At 56.4% G+C, this 14,911-nt stretch overlaps 1 protein-coding gene across 3 annotated transcripts in view; it reads left to right on the top strand.

Annotated features, from left to right (window-relative positions):
• Window positions 1-13,401, top strand: part of FBLN2 (fibulin 2) — an 88,605-nt gene extending 75,204 nt beyond the window's left edge. For 2 of the 3 annotated variants that reach the window (XM_041762883.1, XM_041762882.1), the window contains exons 11-18: window positions 353-490; window positions 2,657-2,800; window positions 2,928-3,056; window positions 3,527-3,652; window positions 5,295-5,411; window positions 5,905-6,033; window positions 10,663-10,786; window positions 12,495-13,400. In XM_041762883.1, coding sequence (XP_041618817.1) covers window positions 353-490; window positions 2,657-2,800; window positions 2,928-3,056; window positions 3,527-3,652; window positions 5,295-5,411; window positions 5,905-6,033; window positions 10,663-10,786; window positions 12,495-12,852 — 1,265 coding nt within the window. In that variant the 3' untranslated portion in view covers window positions 12,853-13,400. Of the gene's footprint in view, window positions 1-352; window positions 491-2,656; window positions 2,801-2,927; window positions 3,057-3,526; window positions 3,653-5,294; window positions 5,412-5,904; window positions 6,034-10,662; window positions 10,787-12,494 lie in introns of all 3 variants that reach the window. The other variant, XM_041762881.1, reaches the window with a different exon arrangement.
• The last annotated feature ends 1,510 nt before the right edge of the window (window positions 13,402-14,911 follow it).

Genomic DNA, 14,911 nt, shown 5'->3' with positions numbered 1-14,911 from the left:
TGCCCTGGGAGCACAGACCCTGAAGCAGGCCACCTGGGTACTGGTCCCAACCCAGTGCCCCCTGAGCCATTGGCTGTGTTTGTGCCTCAGTGTCCTAGCACCTGCTTCCTGGGGCTGTTGGAAGCATTAGGTCCATAAATCCATGTCTGAGAACTTGGGACGGTGCCTGGTACCACGGAGGAACTCAGGCGCTGTGGTGATGGCATTGCTGCTACTGACACAGTCACCACAGTGACGTTGCTCTGCCGGCCTCCCGTGTTGGAGAAGACCTACCCAGCCCTCAGGGTCATGGTGGGGCCGTGTGGGCAGGGGCCTGCCCAGTGGCCCCTGACACCCCACCTCTGTGTGGCAGATGTGGACGAGTGTGAGCTGGGCACGCACAACTGCCAGGTGGGCTTCACGTGCCAGAACACCAAGGGCTCCTTCTACTGCCAGGCACGGCAGCGCTGCATGGAGGGCTTCCTGCAAGACCCCGAGGGCAACTGCGTGGGTGAGCGGGGTCCGAGGGGCTGTGGCCGCTGGCCTGGGGTGGGGGCTCGGGGAGGACTCGATGGGGCCTGGCTTGGTGGTCTTGCCCTGGCCCAGCCTTAGCATCCCTACTTGTGAATGGACACATCAGTGCCTGGCCCCCGGAGGCACTGGTGAACCAAAACTCTTGCTATCCTGAGCCACCTGACCTCGGCTGAGCTCCTCCTCTTGTGGCCTCAGTTTACCCGTCTGTGGGATCAGGCTGTGTGTGTGAATGTGTATCAGAGTTTTTTAACCTAGCTAGCAGTAAGGAATGTGTTTATACCTTGACCTGTGACACACGGACACAGCTGGAACACACAGTCCACAAAATGTGACCCTACCACACATAATACTAACATTTCTCTTTGCAAAGAACGTTAGTGAGACATGTGGGGTTGATTTTGTGCCTTGTTCATGGCCTAAGAGGTCACAGGTGGTGGCCTAATTGTCCTTGCGTGGATCTGAGATCTCACACTCTCCCCACCTCTCTTCACTCCAGCGGAGCTGCTGGCCTGAGGCCCCAGCTTCCCCGGGGCTGCCGGGCGCGTCTGGCCCAGGGGCAGGGAGCCAGAGCCCCTGCGGGACTGACAGTGACCAAAGCAGGCGTGATCAAGGCTGCACTCAACCTTGTGTGGGGTGGGGGCGGGGGTGAAAGACGCAGGAGACGTGGGAAGGCAGGCAGGTGTGCAAGGCCAGCCGCTGGGCATGGGCAGAAACAAGGTATGTCAGAGTGTAGGTGTTGGCACACACCCTTCCCGCAGGAGGGCACTTGTGGGACGGGCGTCTCCGTCTGGCAGGGGAGATGCTTTGGGATGAGAGGGGCAATGGCTTTACCTGAAGCCCTTCGCAAGACTCTCTGGGGGTCCCTCTAGCCATTCTGGGAGCTGGAGCTGTTTCCAGGGCGTCCCCTTTAACAGCTCCTCACTGTGTGATCTTGGCAGTGTCACAGGGACACCTCAGGGCTGCGGGCACAAGAAGGGCCCTCGATCGGCCCCGGGATACCCGGCCAGGGTCAGGGAAATGTGAGGAGGGGCCTGCCTGACTGCCAGCAGTTCCTCTGTGATTCATTTATTGACAGCTTTTCAGAGCACCTACTGTATGCATGGTTCCAGAGGTCAGGGAGTCATAGCACTTTTTTATTTTATTTTATTTTATTTTATTTATTTTATTTTATTTTATTTTATTTTATTATTTTTATTTTATTTTATTTTATTATTTATTTTATTTTATTTTTTTATTTTATTTATTTTATTTTACTTAGATTTTATTTATTTATCCTTGAGCGACAGAGAGAGAGAGAGAGAGAGAGAGAGAGAGAGAGAGGCAGAGACATAGGCAGAGGGAGAAGCAGGCTCCCCTTGGGGAACCTGATGCAGGATTCGATCCCAGGACCCCGGGGTCACGACGTGAGCCAAAGGCAGACGCTCAACCACTGAGCCACCCAGGGACCCCAGTTATAGTACTTTAATGACACATTTTGGAGGAGGGGGGACTAAGAAAATACATTTATAGAAGTAGCAGTTATTCAAATGTACTTTGATAAATAATAAACAAGTAGGGGATAAAGTCTTAAGTGGGGGGCACTCATCTACCTGGAATGGTTGGGGCCTCCCTGAGGAGGTGACATTGGGGCAGGGACCTGAGGAAGAGAGGGAGCCAGCCATGAACATATCAGAGGGCAGGGTGTGCGGGAGAAAGGGCGACAGCATGTGCCAAGGCCCTGGGGTGGGCTGGGGCATTATGGGATGATGAGGGGGCCAGTGAGGCTGTGGCAAAGTGTGAGGGAGAGATGGAGGATGAGCTTGACAGATTGGTGGGAGGAGCCAGAGCAGGGGCATGATTTACAGTAATTAACCTAGAACTCGCTCTAAGTTCTAGAGGAGCCACTGCCTTCAGCCACTTCATCAGAGCAGCTGTGAGAATTGTAGGAAGAGCTTGGCAGGTGCTTAGGTTCTTGGAGGAGATGGTGCTGGGGCCATAGAACACAGGAGTGGGACAGCCTGATCATGCGGGCCTGCCCAAGGCTGGTCTGGATGCCCAAACCGGCCACCCCCACCCACCACCCACCCCCCTGGTGTGGAGCTCCAAAGCCAGGAGCTGGGGAGGGACCGTGCCGGGCTCCCCTTCACCTACATTGCTTCTGCAGACGTCAACGAGTGCACGTCGCTGTCCGAGCCGTGTCGGTCAGGCTTCAGCTGCATCAACACTGTGGGCTCCTACACGTGCCAGAGGAACCCCCTGCTCTGTGGGCGCGGCTATCACGCCAACCAGGACGGGACCAAGTGTGTGGGTGAGGCCAGCCACCTCCTTGCCTGCCTTTTATCCAGCCTTGGGCTTCACGGGTTCCTCTGCCTGTGGGAGGCCCTTGCGGAGGGAGAGCCTAGGCCTCAGGGTGCCCTGCTCGCCTCCCCTGGCAGACGTGAACGAGTGTGAGACGGGTGTGCACCAGTGTGGCGAGGGGCAGGTGTGCCACAACCTCCCTGGCTCCTACCGCTGTGACTGCAAAGCTGGCTTCCAGAGGGACGCCTTCGGCCGGGCCTGTATTGGTAGGTGGGCGCTGGTGGCCGGGACTCCTCTTGGGGTCCACCTGTCCCCGGCCAGCCCTCAGGCCTCCTCCTCTTTCCTGCTGGCCCTGTCCTCCGCTTGCCCTGCCGGCGTTCAGCCTGACTGCCCGCCAGTGTCCCGTCTAGCCGTGCCTCTTTGCTCTGCTCTCCCCTTGCTTCTCTCGGCCACCATCCCATCACCCTTCTTTCTTTCCTCTTGCCGTGTCTGCCCAAGCATCTGTCTCTGCCTCTGGCCTCCTTCTGACACTCTGGCCACCATTCCCCTCTGCCTCTGGTGTCTTGGCTTCTCCCGTTCCCTGTCCAGGCTCCTCCCTGCTGTTCCTTCTGGGTTTCTGTGTCCCTGTCCTCGCCCAGCCCCCTCTTCTCCCCGGGGTGGGGTGGGGGAGCTGGCTCTCAGGCCACTTGTGCCCTCCATGCGGGCCACCCACCCTCTGCCTGCCGCCCACCCACAGACGTGAACGAGTGCTGGACCTCACCAGGCCGACTGTGCCAGCACACGTGTGAAAACACACTGGGCTCCTACCGCTGCTCCTGTGCCTCAGGCTTCCTCCTGGCTGCGGATGGCAAGCACTGTGAAGGTACTGCGCACCCCGACTTCTGACCCCGCACAGACCGACGCACCATGTAAAGTCCAGAGCCTTGCCCAGCCCCTAGCTTCGTGCCCGGTGCTGCCAGTCTAGGGTGACCCAATGTTCTTGGTCTTCCAGGTCCTAGAAACTTAGATATCTGTAAAATCTGCTGGGTTTGCATGTTACCATAGATTTAAACTCTTAGAAAAACACACTGTGAGTTAAACCAAACCTGTGAAAGGGCTGGACCCTGCCTACAGGTCAGGGGGTAGGTGAGGGAAGGGGATGTGGGTCTCTAGCCCTGCCCAGCCTGGAGGCACTCTCCTTACATCCCTCCTGGGGAGGGGAGTCCTCTAAGACCCCTGAGCCGGCCCTCCGGGGGACAGTACCAGCCCAGGGGCAGGGCAGTGTGACCGGGTCCAGCTGCATCAGAGGGCGTTTGGTGGCCTCCCGGAACAGACCACGTTACGTTCACTTGCTCGTCTGTGTTCTGATCCCCTGGGAGCCCCTCCTCCAGGCCAGGCTGGGTGCATCAGGCTGTGGGCAGGGCCCTTGCATCCCAGGCTCTACTGCCTTCACTGCCACCTCCCTGCTTCAGGAGGCTTCTCCTTTCCCACCTGTGGCTAGATGTCAGAGACCCAGAGATGGAACCAGTATGGCCCCAGGGCCCCAGAAGCTCAGAGCCTCGTAGAGGACATAATGGCTTGTTTCGTGTGAATGCCGTGTGTGTTGGGAGATTCTGAGGATCTGGACGTGGGCCAGATGGCGGCCCACCAGGCCCTGCGTGACTGACTTCCCCTGCTCCTCTGGCCAGGCCCACTCTGCTCTGACCACACTGGCCTCCTTGCTGCACCCCCCACCCCCGCCCCCAGGCACCAGGCGCACTCTCACCACAGGACCTTTGCCCTTGTTCTGCTCCTTCCCCAACAGCACTTGCACCTTCTGACATATGGTTATTTGAACCATGTAATTAACCCCTCCTCCTTGTTTCCCAGCACACAGGTACATCAGCTTCAGGAGGTGGAAATTCTGTCTGTCTTGTTGAGGGCTAAGTCCCCAAATTGAGCACAGGCCCGGCATACCATAACAGCTGGGCACTTCTTGGTTAGATGAGTGAAAGCCAAGTCCCTGCCCTCAAAGAGCCCAGAGTCCAGTGGATGTTCCACCTGAGCCATGAGCTGACCTTTCACTCGTTCTCTCCCACACGTTTGGCCCACATGCCCATGCATGCAGCTCTTACCCCTCCCCCGGCCCCATGCAGTGCCAGGCCTGTGAAGCAGGGGCAGGGGAGGCCCCAGCCCTCAAGAGGGTCCTTGTTAGCCCCTAGATGGTGCCTCCCAGAGCCATCTCTACCAGATCATATGGACTCTCAGTAAGGCAGCTCCTAGCCCCCCATTGGGGAGACCGGAGCCTGATCTGTGGCTCCCTCCTCCAGGCGGTGGGCCGAAACCCCACCAGAAAGTGCCAGCCCTGCCCCTTCCCCTGCCCCAGCTGGGCTCCTTGCCTTTTCCCAGGCCTCTAATTCCCCACTGATCTTTAAGAGAGGCTGAACTAATGGTTTCCCAAGGTAAGGCTCTAGACAAGCGGGGACCTCGGCCCTCACCACTGGGCCTGGAGGACTCTGCGTGACCACAGGCCAGTTTCCCCGCAGATGTGAACGAATGTGAGACCCAGCGCTGCAGCCAAGAGTGCACCAACATCTATGGCTCCTACCAGTGCTACTGTCGCCAAGGCTACCAGCTGGCCGAGGACGGGCACACCTGCACAGGTACCTCTTCTCTGCCCAGGGGCCCCCTTCCTGAGAGGCACCCTTTCCCCATGTGCTAGGCCCCCAGAGACTTCCTGCTGGGCTGGGGACACACAGGACACACACAGGCTTCAGCATCACATTAGAGCTGGATTCCCAGCCCTGCCATCTCCCTGGCTACGTGACCTCTGGGTCCTCTATAAAGTGGAGATGATGGTCCTGGCCTCACCAGGATGAAGGACGAGGTTACACACCTTGTCTACACCCATGTCTGGTACCTTATTGGCCCTGCACTGATAGTAGTAATTATGGAGCAACCCCAAGGAGTGAGAACTGGAATGGGAGTCCTGTTTTGCTGTGTGGCCTTTAGCAACTCTCTTCCCCTCTCTGAGCATGTTCTCATTGGTAAAATGGGCCCCTAGAGCCCAGAGCTGTGGTGGAGCCAGGATGATGGTCAGTGTCTGGGCTCTGCAGGTGCAAGGGGTTCACGAGGGACTGAAACTCTCTCCGACAGACATTGACGAGTGTGCTCAGGGCGCTGGCATCCTCTGTACCTTCCGCTGTGTCAACGTGCCAGGGAGCTACCAGTGTGCATGCCCGGAGCGGGGTTACACCATGACGGCCAATGGGAGGTCCTGCAAGGGTAAGTAAGGGGTCCCTGCCCTACCAGAGTCTCAGGCAAGCTCTAAGTAGGCACAGAAAACCTTATACAGCTTGCTGTGTGATTGGAGCTCTGACACTTAGTACATCAACACGGAATGGCCAGTGCCACTGGTGGCCATATTACCAAGGTCTATGTGGGATTGAGGGGGGAGACAGTCTTTCTGCAGTTGGACTCAGCTTAGGCTAATCTTTTAGGCTTAGGCTCAGCTGTAGGCCCTCTCCTGGGAGAGACACAGGGATTCTGAGGGGAGGTCCTAAAAGACAAGTGACTTGTCCAGTGGGGAACCCAAAGAGCAACTCTGGGGTCCCCATGTCTGCCCTCAAGCATCTGCATCTGCTAACCTTGCATGCAGAAAGACATTGTCCCAGCCAGAGCTGTGCAGAGCTGGGCAGGGCTGGGCAGTCACCTGTTTTTGCAGTTTGCAGCTACTTCCCTGGATAGGGGCCAGGTTCTGTGACATCTGATGTTCCTTCTAAGTTTGGGAGTCACAATGCTGAAGTTCAGTTTCATTGGGACTTACTGAGGCCACCAAATTCTAGGCCTGGCAAGCTGCCTGGGCAAAGTGGAGAGGCCTGGAATCCACTTGGGGGGGACACAGGAGCATCCCTTCCCCCTTTACCTCCTCCCCCCGCCAAGAAGTGACCCCTGAGGGCTTCACAGCCCAGCTCACCTACCCTCCTCCTGGCCTGCATGGCTGGCTATTCCCAGGTTGGTGGGGCTGAGAGCCCAGAGTCCCCTGGGTTTCAGCTTTAGTCCAAGGCAGGCCCTGGTGCTCCTGTAGGCCCAGAGGTTCAGAGCTGGTGCTGGGCAGGGTAGTGTTAGATCAGTGTTGTTCAGCCTGGGCGTTCCTACCTGTAAATGGGTCCTGAAATCATTTTGGTAGATCTCAGCTGGCTATTTTGGGGTTTGTTTTTGTTTTAAGTAATGAAAAGCAAAATACAGGATCAGGTGGGCACAGTGAACGTGGACTAGATCAGTGTGCACCACGCCTACACAGATTGTTCCAGTCCATATGTGCATACTTAGTCCAGAGCAAAAGGACTCCCTACCATAGGTAGGCGTAAAGAAAAAAATAAATGGAAAGACTCCAAGTGAGCGTGGGTAAATCACGGCTTTGGAGGCCTGGTAGGCTCACAGAAGCTGACCCAGGCTTCCCTGGCAGCAAAGCTGGCTGCTTTTTAGTTTAAAAAACAAGAAGTATTGGGCTCCATTAAAGGTGAGCATTTCACTCGCCATAAACTGTGCTGTGCGGGACACATGGCTTTATGTTCCTGGACTAGGATTTCATCTTAGACAACAAGGCTCTGTTTTAATAGCAGAACAGGTGTGGTCCCTTCTCTGATGTCCAGTGAGACACTGCAATGACTTTGCTCTTGCAGATGCTTCAGGTTGAAAACCTATTCGAGTCCAGGGTAGTCTCTCCCTGACTCCTCCTCTCTGGCCCATGTCTGCTGGGGTCTCTGGGTGCCCCACCAGGTGGGAATGCCTCTACTGCTGCCAGAAAGGGCTTCCGGGGCCTAGATGCACACCTGGCCTGCACTGGCCATTGGCACATCTGACCCCCGGCACCCATCTCTAGTTCCGGGACTCTGCAGCTGCTCACACTCACCCCCATCCCTGGCCACTGCGTTGTCCTCCCAGGGCTGGCTACCCTTCTGCCCCCTGACAACACCCTGCCCCCACCCCCGTTGAGGCACAGGTCCCCCTATTTGCAGTCCCTGCTGCAGACCCACCAGGAGGTCAGGCGTGAGGGAGGCCCCAGTGCCCATGTGATACCTTTGCTTCCCCTCCACACTTTTTTGCTGGAAAGGTCTCTGTACTGCCACTGGGTGAACAAGGGCAGAGTGCATGATGATGGTTTTGCCTGGTCGTGTCCACTTCCTGAGTCAGTGGGGGCCATGCCCATGGCCCTTCAGAGCTAAGTGGTGACTCTCTTGTGCTCCCTGATTCTGTTCTGACCCAGGCCAACCCCTGAGGTCTCACGGCTCCAACGGAAAGATGGGAGGCCAGCCGTGGGAGAACTGAATGTGCTGGTTAATATCTCCTAGTAAATCCTGACCCTCTCAATGGTGAAAAAAAAAAAAAACAAGACAGAAAAATGTGAGGGAATTAAGACTGGGCAGTGTCTCCTAGAATACACACTCTGTGAAGGAAGGGCCAGGACCCCCGTGCACCAACCTGCGAGGCAGCGCCCAGCACATAGTAGGTGCTTATTAAACATTCAGCCACTCGACTAAACTGAACAGCAAGTCCTGCTAATACCTGGATGCGTTTTTTTCCCAGTCTCTGGTTATGCCAATATAGACACATGTGTGTATGGATACAATATAATGTTGGTTACGATCATGCTGAAAATAAGCGTGAATCCAGCGTTTGTTTGGTTTGGGATGCACGTAAAGCCCTTATCAGCAGTCCCCCCCACTATGGGCTAGCTTTTAGCAGTGCTGTTAGTATTAGCACTGACTTTGTTCCCCACTCCAGCCCCTCTGAGTCGTGGCTGGTGCTCAGCTACGGTGAGGCTGCAATGACACTCCTGAGCATATGGCCTTGTCCCATCCTCCCTCCAGCCTGACCTCTCCAAGAGAGGCTCCAGGGTTGAGGGCCACGCAGACATGAGGGGTCTGGCTGCCCTGCAGGGCAAGGACCCCAAGGTCATAAGGAAGGCCTGTAATGGCTTCCTGCGAGCCTGGTGAGGCCAGGCTACAGGGGTGCTAACCCCGGCGCTCCTCCCTCCCACTTCTGGGCATCTCCCCCATCAGCACTGGGCCCACAGACAGCAAGAAGCAGCTCCTTCCCCCTTCCCGTGCTGCACCCTTGCGCACCCCTGCAGAGGCAGGACTTCCTGCTCCCCACTGTGGGCAGCCAGAGGGAAGCTGGGGCCGTGGGGGTGGGGGGAAGAGCAGGAGGCCCTCCCTTCATGTGGATTCAGTTAATGAGCCATCAGGACAACCACCGCCCATCCTGGCCCCTCCGGCTCCTGCCCTACTTTCTCCCACTCGCCTTTGCGCCACCCTGGGAAATTGGGATCATGACCCAGTTTGCAGAGGAGGAAAGGGAGGGAGGCTTGAAGAGGTGAATGAATGTCAGCTGGCCTGTCGCCACAGAGGGTGGTGGCCAACGGCCGGCCAGGAGTCAGCATGTGAGGATGTTCCTGCCTCGGGGGGTTGTGAGGACAAATGAGTTAATGAGTGCAGAGAGCCCTGAGGATGGGATGGACACCAGGTGTAGACATAGAATGCAGTTGGCTGCTGTTATAACTGTCCTGTCATTACTGTCATGCTGCTATCGTGAGGAGTCTGTGTGGCATCATGATTGGATCCCTGGCTTCCAGCCCCAGCTGCCTGCTTACTGCTGTGTGACCTTGAGCGAGTCCCTACCCCTCTCTGAGCCTCATTTCCTCCTGTGTCTGGGGAGGCCCGTGACCCTAACCTTACAGGCCTGGCATGAGGACTGAGTGAGGAGAACCCCTAAACTGGATCAGTGAGGAGGACTGGAGAAAGAAACCAGGAGCCTTCCAGGGAAGGTCCTGCAGGCCCTCTGCCCCCCTTGCCCCAGCGACAGCCCCCTGGGGCCTCTGGACTCCATCATCTCTGAGCTGAGCAGCTGATCTTCACAGAACAGGTCTTTGGAACCCATTTATCTGATCTTACTTGTCTTACAGGTTGCCTGTGCACACACACACACACACACATGCACACGTTTGCTTCTCTGAGCTTTGGTCAGATATTTATCTATGTCTCTTTGTGTGTGTGAGCATCCTGAGAGGGTCCCCCTTGTATGTTTGCGTCTGTGATCCTGTGTATCATTGTGAGTGTGCTTGAGCAGATGGGTGTGTGTTGGTGTGAGTGTGCACAGGAAGCATGAGCATGTCTGTGCGGTTTGTGGGGGGCATCTTAGAGTCTGTATTTACAAGTGATGGGTCTGACACTTCCATCTAGCAATATGTGTGGAGCACCTGCTTCGTGCCAGATGCTCTCCTAGGTGCTGGGGACACGTGGGACCAAGGAAGACACACACCCATGCCATTCTGGAGCTCCTGGGCGGGGGGGACACAGAACAAGCATGTGAAGTAGCGTGTGTTTCAGAGCAGGACAGGCAGTAGAAGGAGAATAAAATGGGAGGGGGACTACTATGGGGCAGTCAGGGAGGGCGTCCTGCAGAGGTGACCCTGAGCTGAGACCTAAAAGATGGGAAGGAGCCAGGCATGTGAAGATGTGTTCCAGGGGCAGAAACAGCATGTGCAAAGCCCCTGAGCTGGGGTGGGGTCAGGGTGTTGGAGCAGCCCAGAGATGTCCAGTAGGGCTGCAGCCCACGTGGAAGGAGAGGCTCAGAGAAGGCCAGAGGGGCCCTATGGTGCCCATGAGAAAGCTGGGTTTTTATTCTGGGAGCATGGAAAGCCCTCAGGGGACACAGATAGTTTGTTGTAAAGCAAGGTGCTCAGCCGCTGGGTGTGGTGGGGACAAGGTGGGGGTGTGTGGTGTGCGGCTGTACGGTGTGCTTGCAGCCAGGACAAGCTGCCCTGAGACAATGTGGGCTGGGCTGGGCTAGACCAATGCCCCCAGCTGGGGAGGGGGGTGCTCTGTCCTCACCCTCCTCTTCTCTCCCCAGACCTAGACGAGTGTGCGCTGGGCACCCACAACTGCTCCGAGGCTGAGACCTGCCATAACATCCGGGGCGGCTTCCGCTGCCTGCGCTTTGAGTGTCCTCCAAACTATGTCCGGGTCTCTGAAACGTGAGTGCCCCTACCTGGCCTTGGGCCCCAAGACCCCTGTACCCCACCCATGCTGCCTAGGGGAGAGGTGGCCCCATCCTCCACCGCTCCTGCTCTTCACAGGTCCTGACTGCTAGGTGTGGTCTGGCCCCCACACAAGCACCTTGCAAAAAGCTCAGAGTATAGAGACCAGAGCGAAGACAGCTCACATAAAATCCCCCTGAGTGGGGCTGTGGGACCCTGTCACCCAGTGACATGAGTGGCACAAAGTGCCTGTGACTGTGCTGTCACATGAGCTCGGCTGGGCCCCCTTGCTGCTCTACCTCACAGCTGTCTTCCATGTCTGTGTGTGCAGCCTCCCACCAACCATATTTCCTAGTGTGGATGTGTCCCTCATCAACCACTGCCCCGTGGCACCTGGCCATTTTTCACCATCACATACACGCTAACATCTGTGTGCATGCGTGACATTTAGGGGAGTGTGTCTGGGTGACTTTCCAGATCATCTCCATTCTCTGGGTCTTAGCTGCCCCCCCCTGGAACATGGGGCAAGAGCAGTGCCAGCCTGAGGTGGGTGCGAGCATGAGATGGGTACAGGGGTGCCATGGGTTTGGCACGGTGCATGGCATGGCCATAGTGCTGCATCAGTGCCACCTGTTGCTGGTGACAAGGTTGTCATTGTGGCTGTGTGCTGTGGTACACCACATGGGGAGCCCTGCTCAGAGGACCCCCTAGAGCTGCTGAGCCCTCGTGCCTGAGCAGCATCCATTTTGGAAGCAATGAGCTTGTAGAGTGATTGGTTTATTTATTTATTTATTTTTTAAAAGATTTTATTTAGTTATTTGAGAAAGACAGTGAGAGAAAGCACAAGCTGGGCGAGGGGCAGAGGTAGAGGGAGGAGCAGACTTCCTGCTGAGCAGGGAGCCCAATGTGGCTCCATCCCAGGACCCTGGGATCATGACCTGAGCTGAAGGCAGACGCTTAACCATCTGAGCCGCCCAGGTGCCCCATAGAGAGTGATTTAATGCTGGAGGGGTGGCAGTGGCTCCCAGAGCCAGGAAGGGACAGATTGGTACTATGCTCAGAAATCAAGCCCTGAGGCCCCCTGTGGGGTTTGCTGGAGCTTCTGTCCTCGTAGTCATCGTCATTGTCATGTAGCATGGGGTCGCGAGGCCCCTAAGGAGTGAGTGACTTGGAGCTCCAGGTGGGCCAATGGCCCTGGTGGTCGGAGAGGCTTCTCCTGGGAATGGGCGGGCCGTCCTGAGTCAGAAGAGGAGATGGCTGCCAAGGAGGGTCATTCACAGAAGAAAAGGAATTTGGAAAATGATTAAAACAATCAAAACATCATGCCCGGGGCATCTGTGCCAACAGAAAGTGTGCAAGTAAAAACAAACTGGAGGAAGGTGGGTGAGAACGAAGGGAGGAAGGAAGGAGGCGGGGAGGCACGCGTGGATGCCATGCCAGGCCCCGTGCGCAGCCCCGCATGTTTATTCACTTGCCCCGTGCAAGCAGCGAGACCACGGGCTATTGTCCCAGCTTAGATGAGGAGACCAAGACCCAGAGAGGTAAGGTGCCTCAGCAGAAGCTGTGAAGGGTCGAGCTGGCCACCGAGCCAGGCCCAGGTGGTCCCCGAGCCTGCACTGAGGCCTGTGCCTTGCCCGGCTCGGGTGGGCGTCAGGGGCGGGAGCCCCTGGGCCTGCTGACTGAGCCCTGCCCCCTGCACCCACAGGAAATGTGAGCGCACGACGTGCCACGACTTCATGGAGTGCCAGAACTCGCCAGCGCGCATCACCTACTACCAGCTCAACTTCCAGACGGGCCTCCTGGTGCCCGCGCACATCTTCCGCATCAGCCCGGTGCCCGTCTTCGCAGGCGACACCATCTCCCTGGCCATCACCAAGGGCAACGAGGAGGGCTACTTCGGCACGCGTCCACTCAATGCCTACACGGGCGTCGTCTACCTGCAACGGTTGGTGCGCGAGCCCCGGGACTTCGCCCTGGACGTGGAGATGAAGCTCTGGCGACAGGGCTCCGTCACCACCTTCCTGGCCAAGATGCACATCTTCTTTACGACCTTCGCCCTGTGAGGCAGCCGCCTGCCCAGCACCCCGCGGGGGCCATGGAACCCCGATCCTCCCGCTGTGTCCCCACACCAGCCTCTGCACCACCTGCCAGTGCACACCTTTCTGAGGTTGTTGAACACTGCATGTGTGCGTGGGGCCGGGTTATGGTGGTAGCTTTTACTCTAACTCTGTAAATTAACTTAATTTTGCTGACTCGATTCCTCCTGGATTCCTGGGCCTCTCCTGTGCCCTGCCCTGCGGGAGGGAACTGGGCAAAACTTTGAGGGCAGCTCAAGGTCACCAAGGCAGGTGCTCGGTGGGTGGAGTCAGAAGGCCGAAGACTGAAACACAGCTACGGCGCTGGGGTGTTTGGACTTAACCAAGTGACCTGTCCCCAAGGCTGATACTCAACATTTCATATTCCACTGTGATTATTAGTTCTTTACTTTAAAAAAAATCATTTTAAGTGTTTTTGTTTAATTATAAAAGTAGTATGCACACATCGCAAAAAAATATATTCAAATAGTACCAAAGGATTATAAAGTAAAAAAAAAAAAAAAAGAAAAAGAAAAAAAGAAAAAAAACCTCTTACTTTGTAAAGTGTTTGTGTTTGGTGATGGTTATCTGCGTGCCGTGGGCAGGGTCCTGGCAGGGTCCCCCGGCCTGACCAATGCCTCTGTTTGTTAATCTTGTTGAAGGAATCAGCCCTGAACCTGGGGTTTTCCCTTGGGGGCGAAAGGATCCATCGCAGTATAATTTTCGATTTTACTACTACTGCTTTTCCTCCTCTTCCTTCCCCAAATGGGGACCTCCACTGGCTTGAGCCTCTGGAAGTCGTCCAGAGACTCCAATACTGGTCCTGGCACAAGGGGCCTGAAAGCATTGGGTCAGATAGAGGATCAGATAGGAACCCAGAGAATAAGAGAATTTATCTTGTCTTCTCCAGGGCGGGTTTCCGGGGTTTTGAGGCTGGGGTTGGCGGTGGAGGGCTGAGAAGGGAAGGGACGGGCCCCTGGTCACACGGGTGTCTTGGACCCAATCTGAGTCCCCACCCATGCACGTAGGCCACTCCTCTTGGCTCTTTCTCTAAGCCGGTGGGTTTCAGATGCAGGCAGGGTGTGACTCCAGGGGGTTTTGACCTCAGCGTGGTGGGTGGCACCTCCCATTTCAAAGCCAAACTAGAACAGTCTCACAGCGCTCCACACCTGGGAGGGAGAGAGGACCCAGTCCCGACACAGCAGTGCGCGCATGTCTGCGTGTCTCTGCGTGTGTGTGCACATAGGATGCATATGCCACCAGCTGGGGCGTGTGGTGTACTGTGTATGGTGGTCGGAAATGGGGAGCAGCAGGCCCGCTGGGGACAGTGGGTTGCTGGGAGCCCGTGCCTGTGTGGAAGGATGTTCTCATTTTTCAAGACAAACTCCCAGACGATGTTCTGATGTGAAACTTCCCAATTTAAGATGTGGCAATTATTTAAAACTTCCTTTAAAAATAGATTTTATTTATTCATGAGAGATACAGAGAGAGAGGCAGAGACACAGGCAGAGGGAGAAGCAGGCTCCATGCGGGGAGCCGGATGTAGGACTCGACCCTGGGACCCCAGGATCACATCCTGGGCTGAAGGCAGATGCTCAACTGCTGAGCCACCTGGGTGCCCCTATTTAAAACTCTAACAGCAGGAAGGAGCCAGCCTCGGAGCTTGCGGCTGTAAGCCTGCCGTGGAGGCCTCACTGCCTCGCAGCCTCTTCTCCCCTCCCTGCCTGCCCCTCACTGGCTCCGTTCCCAAGGACGTATAACTGGAGCCAGGATTTCCTTCTTGCTGGCTTGACTATCTCTGTCCCTCCTGTTTCTCTGGTTGTCAGGAAAACCAGAGCTACTGTGTCAGGCATGGGCACTTACTCAGCAGGGGCCAGTGGGGACTGGGCTTCCATTCAAGGCAGGTTAGGGACCCCAGCAGGGGACGGGGTGGTACCTGGCTGGTGGCAGCTGGCCCTGGCCCTACACAGTCACACAGGTCCTTCCTCCCACTCGAGGGCTGCTCCCTGTGGGACCTCGAGTGAGGGACATCACCTTCCTGGGTTTC

The sequence above is a fragment of the Vulpes lagopus genome, chromosome 7, assembly GCF_018345385.1.
Source record: "Vulpes lagopus strain Blue_001 chromosome 7, ASM1834538v1, whole genome shotgun sequence".
NCBI classification, from domain to species: domain Eukaryota; kingdom Metazoa; phylum Chordata; class Mammalia; order Carnivora; family Canidae; genus Vulpes; species Vulpes lagopus.
Note: the sequence above shows the minus strand (reverse complement) of the source record. Positions and strands in the feature narration are given on the sequence as shown.